This window comes from Geospiza fortis, unplaced genomic scaffold (assembly GCF_000277835.1).
Source record: "Geospiza fortis unplaced genomic scaffold, GeoFor_1.0 scaffold75, whole genome shotgun sequence".
NCBI classification, from domain to species: domain Eukaryota; kingdom Metazoa; phylum Chordata; class Aves; order Passeriformes; family Thraupidae; genus Geospiza; species Geospiza fortis.
Window position 1 is genome coordinate 3,585,941 of NW_005054360.1, and position 22,413 is coordinate 3,608,353.

A 22,413-nucleotide genomic window follows, 5' to 3' on the forward strand; every position below is an offset into this window, starting at 1 on the left:
CGGAAAACATCTCCTCCAGGGTTGTATCATGGTAACATAAAATTTAAGTTCCTGTCTTTATTCTCTCCTAATAGCTCTATGATTCTCAAAAGTATAATCATAAGGATGCTTAAGGGAATAGAAAACCATGTGGAGAATATCACTGTGATTCAACAAAGGAATGGGAAAAAGAATAATAATTGTGCCTTGGGCACATTCAAATGTTGCAGAGAGGAGCTGAATAGGCCAAGAACCAGCACTAATGGCAGTCATGGAAGCGAGAGTCCGATGTGCTGCCTGTGCAGACACAGCAGTCTTCAGCAGCAGACCAAGAAGAGAATGTATTTATGAAAATAATAAAGTGCATTCATTTCTAGCAGAGCAATTACCTTCGAGTTCACAGCCCAGCAGCTCCATTCGCAGCCCCAGCCCCCCGTGCGTGGCTCTCTCAGGGTAGACGCGTATGAATCGTGTCGATACAGGTTCAAAAGTCCGCAGCTCAGGCGTGTCGTAGTTGGTGTTGCCTTCAAAAGTCTGCAAAGCATGACAAATGCTACTGGTTAAAAAAGAAAGAAAAGAAAAGTCTATTTTCCACACTCATCTTTTTTCCTTCATTCTGCAGCCTTTGAATTAGGTGAGCCGTAGGCCATATTCTAACGGCTTAGTAAGTGTCAGGCATTCCTATCCTAAATGAGAATGGAAAATACATTGTTAAAGCTTCTCGGAAAAGTAATGCATTTCATTTTTCATAAACTCAGTAGCAACTAATCCATCAGGGTCATAACAAGAGCTGAGTGTTTAATGAGACATGTTTTTAAATGACGCTCTGATCTGAGGTTTAACTGGGTGACATTTCCAACACTTCTCAGGGAAAAAAAATGGCTGAGGTGAAGATCCTGTCACCTTTTAAGTGGTTACAATAATAATCCAACTATTCAAGAGAAAATTTCAATCTGATTTCCCCCAGTGACAGAGCTTCACAAGTTGTAGCTATTTCAAAAGGCATAAATTAAACTTCAGGAGCAGTAGCTGCAAGAGTTCTTCCAGTGAGCCAGCTATTGAAGAAGAATTAGAAGAAAGGGAAAAAAGCTGCTTCCTGACAAAACTTCAATATAATCCAACAGGCAAGGCAGGTCAGCAAATGTACATTTCAGACAAAAAATCTCATCTCTGAATCACACTTTGGGTTCTTCAGACATAATACAACTCTCAATGGCATTTCTTTGATACCTTCAGTTTCTCCTTTTCACTAATCTTTTGCATATAGAACACATTATAATTTGGACTTACAGCAATGCCTCAAGTGCCTCCATGTAGATGAGCAGTCCTTAGAAGGAATCAACTGAACAAAGAAATGGTCCTTGGCATGAAAGCTTCATAGCCCAAGACAGGCAAAAAGCAAAAAATGCCTATTTCATAGCAAAAAATGCCTTCAGAATATAATGTACAAAAGCCTTTAAAGCACAAAATATGGAAATGCATATAACAATGAAGTAAAAGTATTTTCACATTTTCCATGAATTAGTGAAATGGCAAAACTCCAAAAAACATCTCTGAACTGCAGTTCAAATTTAAGATTGGAAGTGCTTCCATAAGATACTTCTAAGATATTGCTGTGAAACTGGAATAATTCTTCAGGAAGAAACCATCAGATGCCCTTCATTTTGGATGGGAACAAAACCCAACCTGCAATGAATTCCTTCTATTCATCTGTAGCAGAGAAAACAGAGGCCATGGGAAATGCTGGCTGATTCCTAAGGGAGAAAACAAGCACAGGTAATCCTGATTGCTTCTTGGATTTTCAGTGCAGTTCTAAAAGCCTTCCTTATTTTTACTGTACACCTCTGCATTATGATCACAATCCTTCCAGCCACTGTTTGCAGAGTGCCAGTTCCAAAAACCAATGGTGATGGGAGACTGTGAAGAACTAAACAAAAAAAAAAATTTTAACATCAATGCCGCTTCTCCTACTTCCTAGGGAAATTGCACCTCCAAGGTAGCTTCAAGGGACACTGGCTGACCCAGTGTACTGTCAGTGCTTGGAAGACAGTTGTCACAAATTCATGTGTAGAGGGCCTGTCAGATCTAATTGACATGGAATTACATATTATTATATTTGAATAACAATATAGTGCAAATGATCAGAAAAGCTACCTACTATATGAAAAAGAATGAATGCCATTTTATGTTTAAAAAGTAGACAGACACATGTATCTGAGGAATCCTTGCTCCCTTTTTTAATAGTAGTCTTAATAGCAACATATAATAATGAAAACTGATTTATAAAAGACATCACTATGGAGTACTGACACATAGACATTAGGATTCAATAGGCATCTAGAATTACATTGAATCACTGTCCTTTGTAGAGCAGAGCTGCCTGTGATTCAATTTTGACTGTTCATTTAAAACACATACTGATACTCTTTGTGGGAGAGGAGAGAGGAGTGTACAGCAAAACTTCACTTTGTGAGTGTCCTTTATACAAGCTATGTCACAAATTTCTGTACTCCACTACAAAGATAAGGTATAATAAATAATAGTTAAACAAAAGAGGAGCTAAGATGGTGAGCAGAAAAAAATCTGCCTATTTTAAAATCAAAATAAACATTGCAGAAAAATTTTAAAAGGATGTTCCAAATGGCAGGGTGTTCTGAAGTTTCTTGTACCAGAAATGATGAGAGGAACTGTAAAAACAACAGCAAAAAACTCTCACAAAACAACTCATCCCACCCCCATAAAAAGCGGAAGGAGGAAAGAAGCAGGAAAGAGAAAGCTGACTTTATGGAGTAAGCTTGAGTAAGCAAGCCCATGGACAAGAAATACAAATTGGATCTTGAAATGGAGTTCTGCATGGTTATTTGATGATTTGTGATTTTCACTCTTTTGAGTGCTCGAGCTAAAGCACTCAAAGGGGGAAACATTTTGCACACTCAAAAATAGCTGAAATTGGGTCAGCCAAAGAGGAAGGAGTTATGGCAGTCTTTGTGAAAGCAGCTGCAGGCATGAATGACAAGATCATGTTAAGAAACAAGGTGATGTTTCACCCTTTGGACACGTTCTGTTGTTATGTTTAGCCTGTCACTGCTCTTTCTTCTCTGAAATGCAGTTGTTTGTTTATTGAAAGTCACGACTTTAACCAAGTGAAACGATGTGTTTCATTTCATATAACAGGGCTGTTTCTAATCCACGTTCCTGCTGTGACTCATTATAGTATCCTGTCCCATCCACCTCTACTTACAGTTAAAAACACTACATATTCCAGTATTAACATTTTAAATTCCTCAGGCTCCAAAATCATGGGATTTATCCTATTCTCTTTAAAGAAGACTTTTGCTTTGGAAAAAAGTTTATTAAATATATTGAATTTTTAGGAAGGATTATAATTATGCCACAAGAGGTTTGAATTCCAGCCCTCTCCGTTCCATTAATCTTGAAAGTTAATTTCTGGTGGTGATGAAAACTGAGGATGGGCTCGGTGCATTAGTTAGTACACTAGTTTTCTTGTCAAACTGCTAACTTCTGACAATGATGGCAAGTGCCTGTATTAGAAAACAGAAAGCCATGCAGCAGACGGCGCGCTGCTTCGAAAGCATATGGCATTATTTTTTTCCCTCGTTGAGCCACAGTGTAGAAGTACATGTCAAAACAACATCTATTTTAGAAAGAAAATGGTAAGATCCCATTGTTGATTTACACTCCCTTCACACTTTATGATGAAGTCAAAACTCATGGTAACAAGAGAAAGGAGATGACTGCAAAGGCTGAATCCATTTAGTTTTAATCCCCCAAACAAATGATGAAAAGTGAGAAAATGCAGACATATTCAGTGAGATTAAAACAGGAGAGAATGAAGTCCAATATTTACCAAATGTGCTTGGAAAAGCTACATCCATGGGCCCACTCAGCTTTTCCTTTAAGGAAACACAGGTTCCTCCAATGGATGAGTCTATACAACAAAACAGCTTTTACATCTAATTTTCAAACTAACACAGATGAGATATGGAGCAATTCCCAGGATCCCATCTGCCAAGCACCACAACAATTTGCCTTTTGAGGGCACGTTTTGGTTTATGATTCCCTGGTCATCTCAGTTCTACAGCACCAATTTGTGAGCAGGGCTGCATGCCTACTCATTTCCTCAAGAAACTGGGTAGGAGGACTAAGAAAGAGTTGTGCCTTTTGAGGCAAAAATGCACTTTGTGAGCAGAGATAGCAAAACGGGATGGAAGATTTCAATGGGATTTGGTGTAAATAAGCTAAATCCCCAGTGTAATTTAGGTCCTGAAATGAATACATCCAAAACCAAATCAAAGCAGCTACATTCCCAGAAACTCTTCTGGGCCACAATTATTTTCTTTTCCTTGGAATCTAACCCAGCAATTCATTTGAAAAAGTATTCCCAAGCATTCTCCATGATGCTTCCCCTGTGAGAGTACAATTCTACCTCTCACTTGGCATAACATGACCAAAATTTCATCACTTTCTTTTGGAGGCACTTGGATCAGATCATTACAGAGAACCTGTGAAACTCTCAAAGCAATCTACAGGCAGTTGAGAAACACAACAGGTACCCCATTGAGCTGAGTAACACCATTTTCATTCTGTGGCTCTAACAGAAAAAAACAAAATAAAAATAATTCAAATAAATTTGTCTCAAGTTTGTTCACTCTCAGTTCTAGAGTTCGGATTTTTAGAGTAGACTTTAAAATCCCACTGCATGGGACTTTGCAGTAAATTGTGAGCCAGAGAGGCACCAATGTTGCCAGGAGTCAAGCCTGAACTAACTGTTGAATCAGCAAAACTTGCTGCCAGAGAGGTAAATGTCCCAAGGCCAGCTCTTGCCCTCAGGCATGGGACAGCTCCCACAGCATTCCTTCAGGGCTGCTGCCCTTGGACTCCTCCTCCTTGGCTTCACCCCAGCTGTGTGCCCTTCCTAAGGTCAGATAGAGACGTGTAGAAACGTAATGCAAACTTTTTTTGACTAAACTTTTCTTAAGCGCAGTTCTTGCCCTTACCTTTATCTTTTTCTTGCTGGAATCCATGATCATTTTCCAATCTGATCCATTGTTGCTGTAGCCAATTTTGAATTTTTTCATGAACACTTTGTTTTCTCGGTGCTTGCCTCCTTGGACAATGATGCCCCTCACTATCTTTTCCTCACCGAGGTCTATCTGAAGCCATTCATTTGCGTATGGATGAGTGGTTGGGGGCAGCGCCCAGCCTGAACGGCTCGTTATCAGGCGAGCATTTTCGGGGATCCAGTTTCGATCCACTTGGGTAGATGCAGTAATCTGAGAGTCAGGAATAAGGCCAGACACCATACCCAGCATCCCAGAACAGGGATAATCTACAGAGAAAAAAAATCCAAATAAATTAAATAGTTGTTTTGAACAAGTGCCAAAACAGAAATAGGACATGTCGGTCAATTCAACTATCATAGCTAATTACTTATTTATTTCTTATATTCAAAGTAATCTATTGGATTTGTATACAATTTTAATTTGTTCAAACTTTCACATCCTAGTTTTAGCAGGAAGTACCAAAATACCACAAGTATTTTTGGCATGGTGGGAACCAAAAGGATCAGAAAATCCTATTCTATTCTTGTTTTCTATTCTTCTTGCTAAAAGAGTGCAGGGCCATCTGAATTTGTGACTATTTCCTCAGAGAAAACTTCCAAAACCAGACAAAACCTGGTTGCAGATTACCTAATTTTGGTGACATTGAAAATGGAGATCTTCATACATTAAGATATAATTTACTGTTGCACTTGAGATTTTCCTAATGCATTTTTTTGTCTCTCAGACTTTTTCTGGTGACACAGAAGCTAAATAGTTGCTTCTTTTATGAACCTAGATAAAAATAAATTAGAAGTACCTGCTCACAAGAAATTAAGAATTCTTATATGGAATGAAACAGTAGATCTGATTACCTACATCTAATCTGAAAAGACTTCATAGAATGACTTGGAATTCTCTAACAAAGTAATCAGTAATCTTATTTTTCTTCTGTATGGCAACTAGTTCTAAGAAACATTTTCAAGGCTAAAGAAACACTTAAAAAAATCCCTAAATATTAAAAATTATGCCAAAAATGCCATTGAACTGTATTAAGTGCTAAAAATGTGCTAGAAAGATTAGCTTTCTAAAGTCTAATAAATCACTATAATTTTCTTTCAACTCTAAGTTGTATTTCTACTTTACAGATAAAGGCACTTCCACTGTGTAGAAATTATAGAAAACTTAAAACTGTAAAGAAGATATTTCTAAAAAATTTTGACAGGTAACTGTGTGGTAAAAAGGAATTACTTTGCCATACTGATCATGGCTGGGAACTTGACTACAACCACCATTATTTGCACAGACTTCAGATCTAAGTGTTTGCACCTTGCAGTCCTTTTAAACCTAATGTGTGTTCCTTGAGAAACCTGCTCAGAACTACCTATGAATAGCAGACATAAGAGAGACGGACTAAAGTGTTAGAAGGGAAAAAAATGACATGGGAATTTGCAAAATATCTGTGTATCTCAGGAATTTTGCATGAAGCTGTAAAGTGATTGCAATAAATAATTAAAACTAAAATATAGCATCATAAAAATATTCAGATAACACTGGATGTTTGGTTTGTAGTGTTTCATTATCTTTTTTAAAAACACTTCTACATTCAGATCATGGTGAAAATCATGTTTATTAAATTTACTCATAAAAATAAATCCCACAGTATAGGCACAATAAATTGCTCATATTTTACAATCTTTACCAAGACCTACCTGTTATCTTGCAGCCATACACTTCAAATCTCAGTGAAACTCCATTTTCCCAAGACACAGGTCTAATTCTCACAAACCGTGTTAAAACTGGTTTGGCAAAAGCTCTGTAAACGACATCAGTGGGATTGCTATTCCCTTGAAACACCTTTGTGTGGAAAAAAAAGAGTATATATTTGTTAGGCTTTCTCTTAGCTGGTGTCTACAGTTCTGTGTTTTACAGACAGTTTTGATATGAGGTCTAACCAGGGTTGGTTGTGGGGGCTGAGACAAAAGACTTGCATGGGAAACTATTTCATTAATCTCCTAACACAACTTTTGCAGACAGGTTTGCTTTCCTTGGGGAGGAAAAATGAAGATGTAAGGTGTTCAATGATACTAAAAAAGTTGTTCCTAATGCCCAGATCTACATGCAGGAATGACAAACCCTGGTCTTCGTCACCCAACAACTCCTGTTTCCTGGAAGAATCCCCCAATGCCCCACTAGAGCAGTTCTATTTCTTGTACACTCATCAAATAATGCAGAAAGCTAAAGAATCTCAGGCTCAAATTAAATATTTGGATTTCAATTAGGCCACATAAAAATCCTATATGGTTATGATAAAAATATATATTATTTTGCTGACCTTGGGCTTAAGATTTTTAAGGTGTATTGTGCAAACCTTGCTTTGTTAACACCCTGTTTTCAAATCCTTTTCAACAAGGTCTCAGAATTTCTTTCTCCTTGCATATTGAGATTGAAGTCTATTTAAAATCTGTTCAGCAGCCTCCAAGATTTTCCCTGCATCCCCCGAGGCTGGCAGTCAAATTAGATGAACAATGAGACTTCCACCAGAAGCACATGACTGTGCTGTGCTTTCATGTTGAGGATCCTGCAGACACACTCCTTCCTAGCCCAGCCAAAACCTTGCAATGTTCCAGTCCCAAAAAGGTGATTCAGCTTCCTGCTTCTTCCTCACGTAGAGGGGACCAATTTCCTGTTGTTTTCCATGGATGCAGGCCCCTCTCCTTTTATGGGAGATCCTCCCATTTCTTACACACACTGTCCTACTTTCCTGTTTGTTCCTTACAGTAGCTGCGTTAATTTGGAGCGGAGGCCAACAGCACACAGCTGTCAACTCATAAGGCTCAGCTACAGTTCAAGTAATTTAACATCAGAGTTTCATATCTAGTAAGAGATTTTTAATGGAACTGCATTTCCTTGCAGTAATTTTTTTTTCTGTGAAGACCTGATGTAGTTTTCTCCAAGTTTGCATCTGACAGAGAAAAGGAGTCTTTTCTCAAAAGCACACAGATTCTTATATGTAGTTAGTGCAACATTAGTGTACGGCTGCCTTGAGACCCGCAGCTGCAAACTTTTCATTTGAATTAAAATATCTGGGAAGGAGACTGGTGCATATGTATTTCTTGTCTTGATCAACAGCAAAATACTGCCATTTTAGAGAACTGATTTTTTTAATGAACCCTTTGTACAAGTGACACAGGTTTAGAAAATGTTCTCACTAATTAAAGACAGCATGTGCAAGAGAAACTCATGTAAAATACACTTTTGGAGAGTTTACAAATTGAAGCTGGTAATGAAAATCAGGCATGGTCTGATTTTGAAAGAAGCATTTGTTCAGATTACAAAATCCAGAGTCAGGAAACCCAGTGTCTCATACCAGCCACTGCGCTGGCCCCTCTTGTGACTTTGGGCAAGACAATTATTGTATCTTTATATACATCACTGTACAGTGCCCACACTGTGTGATCTGGCTTTCAGAACTTCCAGTAAAACCAGGATAATACCTGTCAGAGAGAAGCTTTCAGGATTCATTTTTTATTGCTTTCCAAAGGGCTTCAAAAAAAGCAAGACGTATTTGTTAAACACTGCTACCACGTTGATTAGATAAATGTAGTGCACTTGGCATAGCCCTTACAGATGAGTCAGGGACAAACCAGTAACCAAATATTTAGAGCTAGATAGGGTTACACTGATAGACTTTGATATTGTACAGCTCTTCTGTGTCTTTACAGAGGGGTCACAAAAAAGCTGTTTTGAAGGGAGGTACCACAAAACGATTCCAATTGCATCAGCCCCTGGCAGCCTCTGGGGATGCTGCTCTCAGGCACATCCTGAGTGAGGTGGGAAGGGAGGCACAGCCTCACTGGGGCTATTCATGTGCAAGCTGGAGCAGAACTGACTTCTCAGTAATGAGCTTTATGCTCATGGTAGCGGATAATGACAATTTTTCTTATGACTGTCTAAAGCTGTTTCATTGGGAGGTCACAGAGAGCAAATCTGCTGATAAATGGAAAGGTGATAAAAATCTATAAGGATGGAAAGATGTGCCTAATCATCTGTCTGCATGACCCCCATCACTGAGATACTTGGAAGTCTAACAAACCACTAATCATCTGCTAGCAGTGCTGCATGGCCATGCACAGGGAGCTGAGGCACTGACTTATTGCATATCCAGAGCTTCATTGCACATAACAGACAGACACATTTTTTGAAAAGTTCTGCATAATGTCTTTCTCAAGGTCACAGAAAATCTCTGAGAAACAAGGAAACAGCAGAACAGTCCAGGAAAAAGACACAAAATGACTCAAATTATGGTGAGTTCAGTACATAGGGCATCACTTTACACCATTTTCAGCTGCTCTAGGTTTTTGATAAACAATTTCTGTGTCCCATTACTACTGAGACACAAGCTGCCTTTTGGGAAATAGTGCGGATCAACCTGACTAAACCTTATTCTTCTTTTTTAAACAGATAATAGCAACTAAAAAGTTCAACAGACTATTTCCCAGCTGAAGAGAGGTAAAAAAAGAAAAAAAAAACTTACAACAGGCTTGTTTCCTTCCTTCAGTGTAATCCAGTCCTCTCCATTGGAGCTGACATCTACACGATATGTTTTCAAATAATATTCTTTCTTTGTTTCCTTTGAGATGGCTCCTTGGGTCCCAATTCCAGAAACAAAGCGGAGAAGGCCCAGGTCTACCTGTGGTAGAGAATAATTTGAAATGTGAGGACAACTAGTTCAGAGCATAACAACATTGTAGCAGTGGCACCCTCTCTACCTCACCCTGCCTTACAAAAATAAAAAGGATTTCATATAAAGCAAACTGCCAAATATTGTTGACAATAACATAGACATAATCTCCTCTTTTGTAAATGGTGTCATCACAGAATTCAGGAAAATTTGCCTAATTAGCCAGGAATGTTCTTCACACACCAGAGAATTCTCTTTCCTCTGCGAGGGAGGAACCAGAGACACCATCAGTGCAAGTGGGAACCACCAGACTGCAGAGGAGTTTCTAGGGAAATTCCTCAAGGACCAGACTGCTGAACAACCTTACTTAATACTTTCATTAAGTACTTGCATAGATGCTAATGAAATTCCCTAAGGACACTCAGCTGCAAGGCGTTGCCAACACAGAGGAGACTCATGCAGTGAGAGCTGAGTGACCCTGAGGACTGTGGCAGTAGAAATGGGATGGAACTTACTAGGATAATGTCAAAGTTGCACTTATGGAATGATAACAAGAATTCTGCTAAAACCCAGAAGATCATCACTTGCAAATAGAAGAGAAGAATCCCGACATATATTAGTTGGTCACAAGATAATTACAAATCACTGTGTGAATTTGTTGGGAAAAAGGCAAATTAGTTGCTAGTACTGCATGATGTATTTGGGGAAAAGAGAAAGAGGCATTAGCACAAGCGTAGTAATTCTGTTCCAACTGTCAAATGCCATGAACTTCTACCATTAGAAAACAATGTCATTTTGAACTCCCTGGAGAAATGCACATGAATGTGCATTAGAGGTTATCTTTCTTCACTCTTCTCTCTCCTCCTTCTCTCATGGAACTACATTGTCCATTACAAATGGACAAGTGATTTAGGTTAACCTTGCTCTCCCCCGTTATTTATTTTTCATCCAGGTCTTTTCCTTATCTAATTCATCATGTGGCATCAAAGAAGTATCACCATATTTGGGAGAATGATGTGGGATGCAGGAATACAGACACTCAAGTAGCTGGCTACTCAATTCTGCTGGCAAAAGAACCCCTTATCCCAGTGCACAAGTCCGGCTGCCAGATAGCTGAAACTGGGCAAAAACTTTCTCACGGTCAGGTTGGTGACCACAATTTTGATACCTCTGCCATTTCCTTACAGCCTTTTTTAGCCACAACAACAAACCAATTAAAATCAAATTCTGCACCCTCTTTCTCTGCAGCAAGAACCTTTGTTTCCTAAAGCAGGTAATTTAATTTCAGTATCAAATGACCCTATACACAAAATATTAATCAGTGAAATTTTTTCCCCTAACTTCAGTTGTCCAGAGTTTAGTAGGACAATAATAGGTTGAATTAACCCTTCTCAAGTGAATGACCCTATGAATGTCCCAGTCTTTCTCATTATTTCCAAAGTACGTAGGATGCAGAATAGATGTGTCCTGTGTCCCACAGGCATCCTTTTTCCTGGATGTATGTCATATATCCAAAGGCACTGGAGCAGTTAAATCAACATGCTGTGCATTCTCTCTCAAAAGGCTGAAGGAAGTGCTATTGAGGACAGTGTCTGCTCTCTCAGTGACCATGTCATATGCAAGGCATTTTGGAGTCCTCCAGCACAAGAATAGCAGCCTTGTGTGTGACAGATAGAACTGGCTTTCAGGGCAAAGCCCCTGCCCCAGTTTGTTAGGCTCATGAAGTCTAGATGTAACATTTTAGCCCTTGTCTTTAGGGGTGAAATACTGAAACATTTTGGTTTTGTGTGATAAAAAAATTCAGTCTTAAAAAAAAATAAAATCCCAGCGCCACCTCACAAAAACAATCAAGTGATTTAAAGTAACTGGAGAGTCTCAGATGTTAGATTGTTGCAATCTGAAAGTTAATGGGGGAATCTGGGCATCATTGCTCTGAGCAATCTCAGCTTAACTTCAAATGCTCTCCAAGCTGTACTCTGCTGATTGTAAAGTGTGCTGCACTGAGTTATGTCCAATACCACATTCACTTCCAGGCTGAAGTGCACTTGAAAATCTGGAAGTCTGAGGGAGCACAGAGCTAAGTTATTTAAATGATCTGCCTCTCTTACAATTTGAAACAGCTCTTCAGTTTTGAAATGATTAGGGTCCCAAGCCTGTACCATTCCAACTGATTTGAAATTATTCTAGTAGAGGCTTTTTAATATACAGTAAGTACTTCATTGTGAATAAAGTCAAGCAATGGCCTTTTACAAGAGTTCTAGGTATTTGAAGCCAAGTTAAAATTTAACATTGGTGGCTTAGGAAGATTTGATTATTTGATGCCTGACTTATCAATTGCTACCAGCCACTGGTCATTCAGGCCTCAGGCTTGTCCTGTCAATAAACTTCAGGCCCCCAAATTTTGCTTGGTCCTAAATTCAGGGATTCAATACTCCTACTTAACTCCAGGGCACTGAATATCCTACAGCATCCATCTTACTGCCCAGGACTAAGCCCCAAACACACAATGGATATAGACATGTACTTTCATGCCTAGAACCTGGCAGAACTCTCTCACTGGGAGAGAGGGGGACTCTGAGAGGACTTCTGATTTATTGCTTATAAGTAAGGAAGGAAAGGCAACCTCATTAGCACTGCTGGCTCCAGTAACTGAGAAAGACATTACTGGAGGAAGGAGGGCTCTCCTTGTTAGGGAGCACATCTCTTCACATGGATGTGCTTTCTCTCCAGGTCAGCAAATCTTTATGTGCTCTTGAAAACTGGAACAATATCAACAGTAGTCCTCTCCTGGAGTGCCTGGAGTCTGACAGCTCGAGTGCTCAGCACAGCTTTAAACCCCTTGCAAAAGCAAGCTGCGACCCCAGACCTGCTGCATGCCAGGGGCTGTTTGCTCACAAGCTGATAAAGGAAAGAAGAATAACATTTCTCCACTGGTGTTTTGTGAGAAAGAAGCAGTGCAAACAAGAAAGATGAGATTAAACAACAGAGAAGCAGAAGGGTCTCTTGGAATTTTTAGTACTAATTTTGTGTCAGTGAAAAAGTCCAGGAGAGAGGTAGGGCTTAAGGCATTTACTTCCCTTTGACAGTTCTTTGCTGGGGCCTCCGGAGGGGAGCTGCCCCTCTCCAGGTGCATGCAAACAGAATTGCAACGCTGTGCACCCCTCTGTGGTGCCTAGGTATGTTTGCAAATTAAGCTCTAAATGTAACAATCTTCTCTAAGTAAGGTGACAGAAATGAATTATGTAGAAGACTACCTAGAAAGTGCATGACACATTTTAATGGGCTGTTAAGCTCCCCCTCATTAATCACGTTGTGATGCATTTTCATTTTGCTCCAATGGTTTTTGAAAGTTTGCTTTCTATAAAATGCAAAAAGTTGTCCATTAAACACAGATTGAAAAAAGTCACTGGGACTGTTCAGAATTGAACTGCAACCATAGCAATTGCTAGTAACAACTGGAAGCTGGAGGTACCAAAGTGTAGCTATGATAAGACACAGGTCTTCTGTATTTTTCCCAGAGGAATCAGTGCAGAGGGTAATAGCTCTGGAACAGCTGTTGTGTCACCAGACAGGAGAAGTCTTTTGCATCTTGAAGCTTATGTCTAGAGAGTCCACCTCTCTGTGTAAGTTCCAGTCATCACAGTATGTCCTCTCCAAAGAAGTCTCCAAGTATTAATGTGACCAGAGGTAACCCATTTTTCTCAGATGCAGACTACTCCAGCTATGATTGTGATATAAGTCTTTATTAACTAGCTTTTTGTTTTGGCCTTCTTGTCCTTTTTGTTTCAAGAACTTGTGTTTCATGTTAGAGTGACTGCGAAGAGATGTGGTGTTGAAATACAGTACTTTTGAAGATGAACATCAAATGCATTTCCCTGCAATTATTTGACATTTAATGTTCTGCACATATGATAAACAAACATCTGGTATTTATTTTAGAAAATGCAAGTGATTTTGTAAGTTATTGCAAGCCTTATGGCTGTGATCTGAGATAGGCAGCTGTCTCCAAACCTGAAATCTTCACATTTCATTTCCATGACCAGACTTTCAGCTTTGACTAACAGCAGCATGTTTCCAGTTCTTTTTCTTTTTTTTTAATTTTCACTTTCATTCAGTTTAAGAAGCACATCTCTCTTGGAAAATGATGCCTAAGGGTCTTATCCAAAAACACAGCCTTTGATAGTTGCGTGTGCTGCAATGTGAACATCTTTATTTCAAAGTGCAAGTCTGGGAGCAGACTTGCCTAGAGGAATGGACCCCTACCTTACCAAAAATGAGGAGCATCTTGAGTGTGCGCTTTTTTTTCCAGGAGAGAAGTGTTCAGGTTTTTTTTTTTTCAAAAAAGCCTCACTTGTTCCTATTTCTAAAATAAATTTATTTCCTACAGAAGCATATTTCAAGGCACTAGCTGTTTCTACATATGAATTACTTCTTCTCTATTTATTCTACAATATCTCCTAGCATCCAGGAGAAATATTCTTATTGCTGTAGAACTGTCTCCAAAAAATACAGGTGGGTGACACATTTTTAAGACAAACATATGCAGGGGCTGGCATATGCATTTTACTTGAGACCAGTTAAGGAGAAGGAAAAAAATAACATTTAGCTCTGCACAATGCATCACGTAGCAAGTCTGAGCAAACTGCGGGATAAAGAATGACACACAACATACACAGCTTGAAATTAATATTGCTTCTTCCTGTCATCATACATAACTGGGTTGTAGCATGGAAGACCTTATCTTCAGGATGAAAATCTGCCTTGTTAAATAAAATACAGTCATTGAGGGAACTGTAGCAAGGGAGCAGTTTTGCCAGCTTTTAGCACTCCTACTGTAGGTCTGTTCAACAGCCTGAGAAAATAAAGTACTGAGTGCTGGAGTTTGATTAACAACAGGAAGCTTTTTGTTGTGGGCATCTCTTGTGGCTTGAAAAGCTGTACAATCCATCACTTGACACAGCATACCAAAGCAAATATTTTTAGAGAACCGTGTCATTTCCCTAGATAGCATACAGTACTCTGAGTCAGATTAACTTCTGTGACGCTTCACTGTTCTGTCAAATATTTAATTAAGCAAGACTTGATCTACTTTCTTAACACTGCTGTTGATTTGGCCAATCATGCTTTCTCATGAGGTATATACAACTATGACTTAATTCTTTAATTTCTTAGATTGTAATGCTAAGTAAGAATGGGACAGGCTCCAGTAGAAATTCTGAAAATAGTCTAATTAATTTGGTTGGAAAATTACTTCCAAAAGTCTTCATTCTCTTGACATGAGTAGTCATTACAAGAGCACAACTCCTTGATTAATGACAGGTTGTAAATATTCATCCTGGATTTAAGCGAAGATAGTTAAGCCTGTAAACTACCTCAAATCTTTGTGTAAAACTCAGTGATACTTGCAGCAGCTCCAGAAAGAAGGTGGGGAGAAGATATTGCTCTTATTAAGATCTCTCCTGAAGAGACTGAAGTCTTTCTCATTGACCTTGACAGCAACATCCTGAAAGCCCCCAAAGGGAAAGCAGTGACTTGGCAAACAGCAGTTGTGCCTAACAACTGTCCCCAGTCAGCATGTTTTACTGAACTGATGCTTATGTGACTTGGCAAAATGGAGAAGCATGGAAGAAGAGATGAGAAAACATTCAAGCCAAAGACACAGGAATTATCGGCAGCAAAAGGGAAATGAACACTTCTTTAGCAGTTGAAATATATATTTCTCACAATCTTCACCTTCTGCTCAAATCCCTTTCTGCAGAAGAAAAAAACATAAGTGTAAAGATTCCCTCCACCTGAAAACAAAGAATAGAGTCAAAAGATGCTATCAAGTTGAGCTACTGATCTGTGGTCACAGAATTGAGTACAACAACTTTTCTCAGAAGCAGATCAGACAGTTTCTATAGGAGAAAATTTAGGATAATGGTGAAAAAATATGACTGATAAACATAAGAGAACCTCAGTCATCATTATGAAGCTGGTTCAAGAAGGAAAAGATGCAGAAAACCCAAGAAAAATGAAATCCAGAAACATAAAGGAAAAAAGAAAAGACAAGAAAAGAATAAAAGAAAAAGCTTCTGTGTCTCTGACAGAGAAGAGATAATGCTTGTGTGGGCTGTGTTGCATCTGGATTCATGGCACATTCTCCCACTCTTATGTTAATTTTTTTTTTTGCATAAATCAGAAGCGACTAATTAAAAAAGAAATATTTAATTCTGACATGTTCTTTGAACTGGTGTTCCATCTGGTTCTGTTTGAATAGTAAAATCTGCTGTAGTCATAAAAATTGGCAAGCAGCACTCTGGTAAAGAGAAACAAAAGAGACTCAGTACAGCAGGTTAATACACTAGCATTTTAACTGGAGCCATTTCCAGAATTCAGCAAACCAAATCGCTCCAGTATGGGAACCATAAAGATCAAATGGGAAAAGAGAAATGCTGCGAGGGGGCCGGGAGCGGCGCTGCCGGCGGCGGGAGCGCGGTGCGACAGCGGGGTGCGACAGTGGGGTGTGACAGCGGGGCTGGGCACCGGCAGAGCCCGGTGTGACAGCGGGGCTGGGCACCGGCAGAGCCCGGTGTGACAGCGGGGCTGGGCACCGGCAGAGCCCGGTGTGACAGCGGGGCTGGGCACCGGCAGAGCCCGGTGTGACAGCGGGGCTGGGCACCGGCAGAGCCCGGTGTGACAGCGGGGCTGGGCACCGGCAGAGCCCGGTGTGACAGCGGGGCTGGGCACCGGCAGAGCCCGGTGTGACAGCGGGGCTGGGCACCGGCAGAGCCCGGTGTGACAGCGGGGCTGGGCACCGGCAGAGCCCGGTGTGACAGCGGGGCTGGGCACCGGCAGAGCCCGGTGTGACAGCGGGGCTGGGCACCGGCAGAGCCCGGTGTGACAGCGGGGCTGGGCACCGGCAGAGCCCGGTGTGACAGCGGGGCTGGGCACCGGCAGAGCCCGGTGTGACAGCGGGGCTGGGCACCGGCAGAGCCCGGTGTGACAGCACTGGGCTGTCGCAGCCGGGCAGGAGCCGCTCCCGGGAGACACGGGCTCGCAGCGAGGGCGAGAGGCACGCAGGGCACTCGCAGGGACACGGAACCATCCCCCTGGCGCTCATTTGCAAGCTCCATCTCACGCATTGATGTGGGGCTTTGATGCAACGCTGTCGTTATTCAGAAGACTCAGAAAATACCTTTTTCCTAATTTATTTTTCTTACTTGAACACTATTTAAAACCTGAACACCAAGACACAATAAACTCTGATAACAAAGGGAGGAAAATGTAATCGTATTGGGTTTTCTATAGACTCTGGGATCTAAGCAATCAGCATCTTGTGCCATTCAAATCCTCTCTGTAGCAATGGAGAGAAAGGCTGATTAACTCCCAGTGCTTTAGAAAAAGATTGTTTTACATCTTGCAGGAACATATCTTGCTGTGAAATATTACTTCTTTAAAATGAAAACCTTTGCTTCAGCACTACATTAACTTGCAAATGGATAACCTAAGACATGTACAATGACTTGGTCAAAAAAAAGGAGGAATGTGAATGGCCCCTTTCTCCAGCTAAGATACTTAGGAACCCTTGCTGAGCAATAAATGAGTCAGGAACGTAATACTTTTAATTAACGTTTTCTGAATACTTATTTGTAATTTACATTTAATTTTAAACCTGAGCTTAATCCTCTGATCTGGAATGAAGACAACTATTTAGTGCAGTTTGAATGTGACCTTCCCTGGTTTGTGTTAGAAACTATAGAAAAGGGAAACTCTATAGCAATACTTGCAGAACCACTCTTTTCTGAGAGAAGGACATAATTGCAGGACTTTCTTTCCCCTAAGTGTACTGAGCAACTAATGCACAAATGGGAAACAAGTAATCCAAAGCTTCTCATTCAGCCTTCTTCACATGCGAATACCCAGACTTTGGGTGGAAAAAATTGAATTTTGCCTATTCAGTTCTTTTGGTTTTTTGTGGCAGCTGCTGTCCTGTCAAAATCAGGGGATACAGGCAGAAGGGCTTGGTTTATAATTGTGGTATTTTGAGTATAAGTACAATACTACATGTGTAACACACAGTAATAACTTCTCCTTCCTGTTTCACAGCATACCTATGCTAATGGTAGGAAGCTGCTAAGCAAGGGATGATATGCTGTGCAAAATTAAACCTCTCCTGTCTCAGACAGCACACCTTGATGGCGTAGATAGATCTGACTGTGCAATCACTGTGTTCACTGTCAGTTCCACTGAAATAACTGGAATTTACTACACTCAGGTATTTTTTGAAGTTCAGACTTTGGGTTTTCTATAAAAAATCACAGCAAAATGAGGAAGAAGTGCCAGTGTCTGTGATATAACACTTTTTAAGTCTAATTTCACTGGAATGGGTGTACAACCTGTGTCACATGGAAATACATGTATTTTCTTTTGATCAGCTTTCTCATCTTGGAAAATCGGCACAGTCTCTTTAAATCAGTCATTCATCCACAGGAGTCTGCATTCATTTATTCTCTGTTAAATGGAACTGTCAGTTTTGTTGCATCAAAATTCGATTTTCTATTTCATACACATTGTATATGATGATTTTAATTTACTGCTGGGTCACCAAGCAAGTCACTGCTTTTTTACAATATGAGTTTCTGCTACCTTCTAGAAAAATGTCAGGTAGCTACGGTTAGACAGTGTGGAGAGGGTGCTGTAAATGTATGGTGAAAAATGAGAGACAGACTGTACATGCAAAGATTGTTTCACTTTTTCTGGCATGTTCCTCACAGCTCTGAGGAAGTGAACACATGTAGATTAAATACTTCTGAGGCTGTGACTTGGAAATCTCACTGCTGAGAGTGGAGCTCCTGTCCTGTGCCAGAGGAGGAAGTGGGACAGCAGAAGGGATGCACAGACCACTGACTACCAAGACAACTTCCCCCGAGTGCTAAAGCAATCCTGGGAGACTGGCTACCCCCAGCTCTGTCCTTCCCTCAGCAAAGCACGCCCAAAATTTAGGCAGGAAGATTTTATTTACATGATTTCTTTGGCCAGATAATGGTGCCTGGCTTTTGTATCCCCGCTCTACCTATCTGAAAGTTACTCTATCTGCAGTTATGTAAAGAGAAAAGCTATTGATTTTTAAGTGCTGGGGCTTTTAAAAATAAACACAGGATGTATTTCCTTAGTTAAGCATATCATAAAAGGGGGGAACCCTCCTATGGACAGCTAATTTTTAAGGCCTGGTAAGAACATTTAAAAATTATTCTGTGCTATGTTAACCCTTCAGTCCATCTCCTGACGTTAATAGCATTTGCATTGGAGAAGAACCCGCTCCTGTGCCTGTTATGGCTGAAAGACACTTTAGTGCAATAATCTGTAACTTAAATACAACCAGTTAAAATATATCCTGGTCTGATATGTGATGGGACAGATTGATCCTTTCATCATCTTCAAGAGGATCAACGCCAGAAATGAGTTTAGCCTGAAGTGTTCAACACAGAATGCAGCAATGAAGAGAAAGACCAGACTCCACAGGTACAGCTGGTTGGTGAAGTCATGTGTAAACAGTACTCCCCTGATGAGAAGCCAGTTGTGCCTGAAAACAGAGGAACTGGGTCTCAGCTTAATGTTTGGTAAATTGTATTTTCTCTGCTAGCAGCTTTTGTTTACCAGTCAGCTTTGGAGGTTATTCTGATGCCTTTTAAAAGACTTTTTTTGAAACCTTAAATGAAAACATTAGAGACAAAGACAAAATGAAATTAAGTGTTTCCTTTTTGAAAGATACTTTTTTTCTTTTTTTCTGCGGGGGCAAGAAGACAAATTGCTTTCTGAAGGGCAGGTATTTACCACTTGGAAGAAATCTCATTTATCCTTTCACTCTACCTATTTTGCTACCGCTGTGAAAATGTCACCTAATGGGCAGAACAGAATTGAACTGGGACAGAAAAGCAGGATGACACAAGGGCAGGAGAGGTAAATAATAGCTCAGCAACAGAAAATCTGGAGCCTGGATGCTGGGATGGGGAAGGGCCCATAGGACTCATCAACTCTACAGCTTCATACTACTGTGCAGGTGTGGAAAGAGTGAATAAAAATGCATAATCTTCTCTGCAAAGCACTCAGCAGCACACCTCTCATCTCCAGCCCAGGGTCGGCCCCACGAGAGCAGAGACCTTTAGCTCAGTAATAACTCTGCTTATTAGAACACACCTCAGCTGTGTGTTCCTAGCCAAGGCTCTGTTTCCAGCCACTGCCCTTAGTCACTTAACTTCTAGCCCTGAGCTTTACCTCACCCTAGTCTGACACCTGCCTAGTCTCGTAGATTAATTTATTTCTGCCAGACTCAGAAAAATCTCCCTCTGAGATGCCTTCCTTCACATCTGCACAAGGTCCTGGATGTAGTTTTGCTTAAGACGTGTCGTTTGGTGCTGGGTAGGCAAAGCTGCCTCAGCCCCCACAGGGTCTGCAAACCATCTGGGAGAGAGCAGAGAGCTCCCCTACCCAGCAGAATGGCACAAACAACTGATTTCTTGGCGTGATGGCAGCTTAAAACCCAGCAAAACAGAACAAATATTTTGAGTCAAGCCAAACATCTGAACCTGGTGAAAGGGAAAAATAAAAACAAAAACAAAAGAGAGAGAGAAGAACCACTTTGTACAGAGTAAGTGGATTTAATTTCTGTGAAATAAAGAAGAACAAGATGTGATGAAAAAAAAAATGAAATTAAACAAGCCAGTGGTGGTTAGTTTAAAACTAGTTTTAGTTTAGATTTAAAGATTTGATTTTCTTTGCCTCCTGGAACCAACTAGTGAAACTGAGATAAATTTACAAAATTATTTTAGTAGTTGCTGAATCAGTGCTTTTGGTGGACACATTCTTAATTCGCTATCTCAGCTCCAAAGGGCCATCTGTCTCACGGCCATTGAGGGGATGGAGGGCTGGACTGGGAAGTAGATGCATAGGTAATTACACAGCTACATACAAACTACTCAGGTCTCTGCAGAGTGGATCCCCTGAAAAAACTGAAACTATTATAATGATTAGGCTGGCAGTGGGGGCTTGGAGGGGCTCTGCTACTGCTGCTCCTCCATATGTTGCACTCAGGATTGCTTGAAGCCACACAGGACTCCCCTCTGTACTAGGCCTGATGTTGAAACATTTCAGAGGGAGGTAGAGAGGATTTTCTTCTAAACTGCATTTTGCACCTGCACTACCAGAGCAATAAGGCTGCCAATGGTTTTGCACAGTTCTCTGAGCATCTCCCCAGCCTCCCCAGAGTGATAAATCTATGGCTGGGAACTTTCTGGTACTAAAATAGCTCTTAAAGCACTTTGAATAATCAAAAAACCTTCATACTTTGTAGGCCTCTTTTATTTCTCCCTCTCCCTCTAGTTTAATTTCAGTACTTGCCTTTGTGAAACTCTACCATTTATTCCCATGTCACAGTAAATAAAGGTATGAATGTATCCTGCTGGGTCAATTAACCCTGGTTCTGTGCTGTGTCACAGTCTGTGCTGGCTGTGATTTCCAGAAAGGAATATTCTTTTGTCATTCTTTGCCCATGTGCAAAGCATGTTAAGACCGCTAAGATAACTGTAACACTTTTCTACACAAAGCTAACTCTGCTTTTTGTGATTTTTGGAGCGCAGTTATGAACTGTAAAATGACATGAACTAAATTCATGACTTATAATCTAAAGTGGTAGAGAAGACAAAGGACTGACAGTTTTTGTGCTTTAATGTCAGTGTGCTCCCTAATGATGGGCAAGCCCCACTACAAAGCCTTGAACTCCAGCTCCTAGGCTGTCCTTCAAAGGCCAGGAAAACTGGGAGGCTGAGATTTCCCAGTTTTCATGCTATTCTATAAAGTAATATGCTGCACTTCACTTCTGCACCAAACTCCAAAAGAAACAGAAATAATAATAATAAAAATAACAGGCACTGTTGACTATCACATCCATGGCTTTTTATGTGAAGTATTTAGATAAGCTTGCTGGACAAAGTCAGCCTAAGCATCTGCCTGATGTAAGAATAAACCTGTTAATGAAATGAATGTGCTGTGCAGCAGCAAATATAAATAGTGACTATGTTTTTAAGTGAATACCTGATAAGGAAATCAGCTATGACACAGATGAAAGGTCAAGACACCAAATGATGAACTGCAATTATTTTCAGAAGTGATATGGAAATAAATCAGTATTAATCTATATACCAGTTCACATCAGTGATGTATGCTCCTGGGTTACACTTACAAAGGAGCAAATAATGAAGAATGTAGGTTAAAAACTAATGGAATGAAGACAAATGTGGAAGGCAAATTCCATCTCAGAGCTCCCTCTCAATTCTGGTGAAGTAATGTATACAGAGAAATGCTTTAAATCAATGGGAGTATATTTTCCTTGCGCAGCAGAGTTAGTGTTAAATAAACAACTGATATTTCAATCAGTGAAGGAAAGGGGGATCTCCCAGGCTGTTTTTGAGGAGACCTATTGTTACCTCAATGGCCTTTCTCCAGACTCCTGAATGCTGAAAGACGCAGAGGGAGAATTTTGCCCCAGATCAGCTGACACTGCTAGGGCTGTCTGGTCTAGAGGTCTCGAATTACTGCAGGGGTTGTAGGTGCCAAAGGGCTGGGAGGGCAGTGAGATAGGGACTGGCAGGCAGAGGCCAGAGGGAGCCTGGTGCTCCCTGTGCCAATCCCTGAGTCTGGAGGTTCACACGT

The 22,413-nt window shown here is 40.5% G+C and overlaps 1 protein-coding gene across 1 annotated transcript in view; it reads right to left on the bottom strand.

Moving 5' to 3' along the window:
* NRP1 (neuropilin 1) overlaps nucleotides 1-22,413 on the bottom strand; it is an 85,279-nt gene that overhangs the window by 24,177 nt on the left and 38,689 nt on the right. The window contains exons 6-9 of the mRNA XM_031059310.1: nucleotides 9,577-9,732; nucleotides 6,752-6,896; nucleotides 4,998-5,329; nucleotides 369-513 (exon numbers count right to left, since the gene is read on the bottom strand). Coding sequence (XP_030915170.1) covers nucleotides 369-513; nucleotides 4,998-5,329; nucleotides 6,752-6,896; nucleotides 9,577-9,732 — 778 coding nt within the window. The remainder of the gene's footprint in view (nucleotides 1-368; nucleotides 514-4,997; nucleotides 5,330-6,751; nucleotides 6,897-9,576; nucleotides 9,733-22,413) is intronic.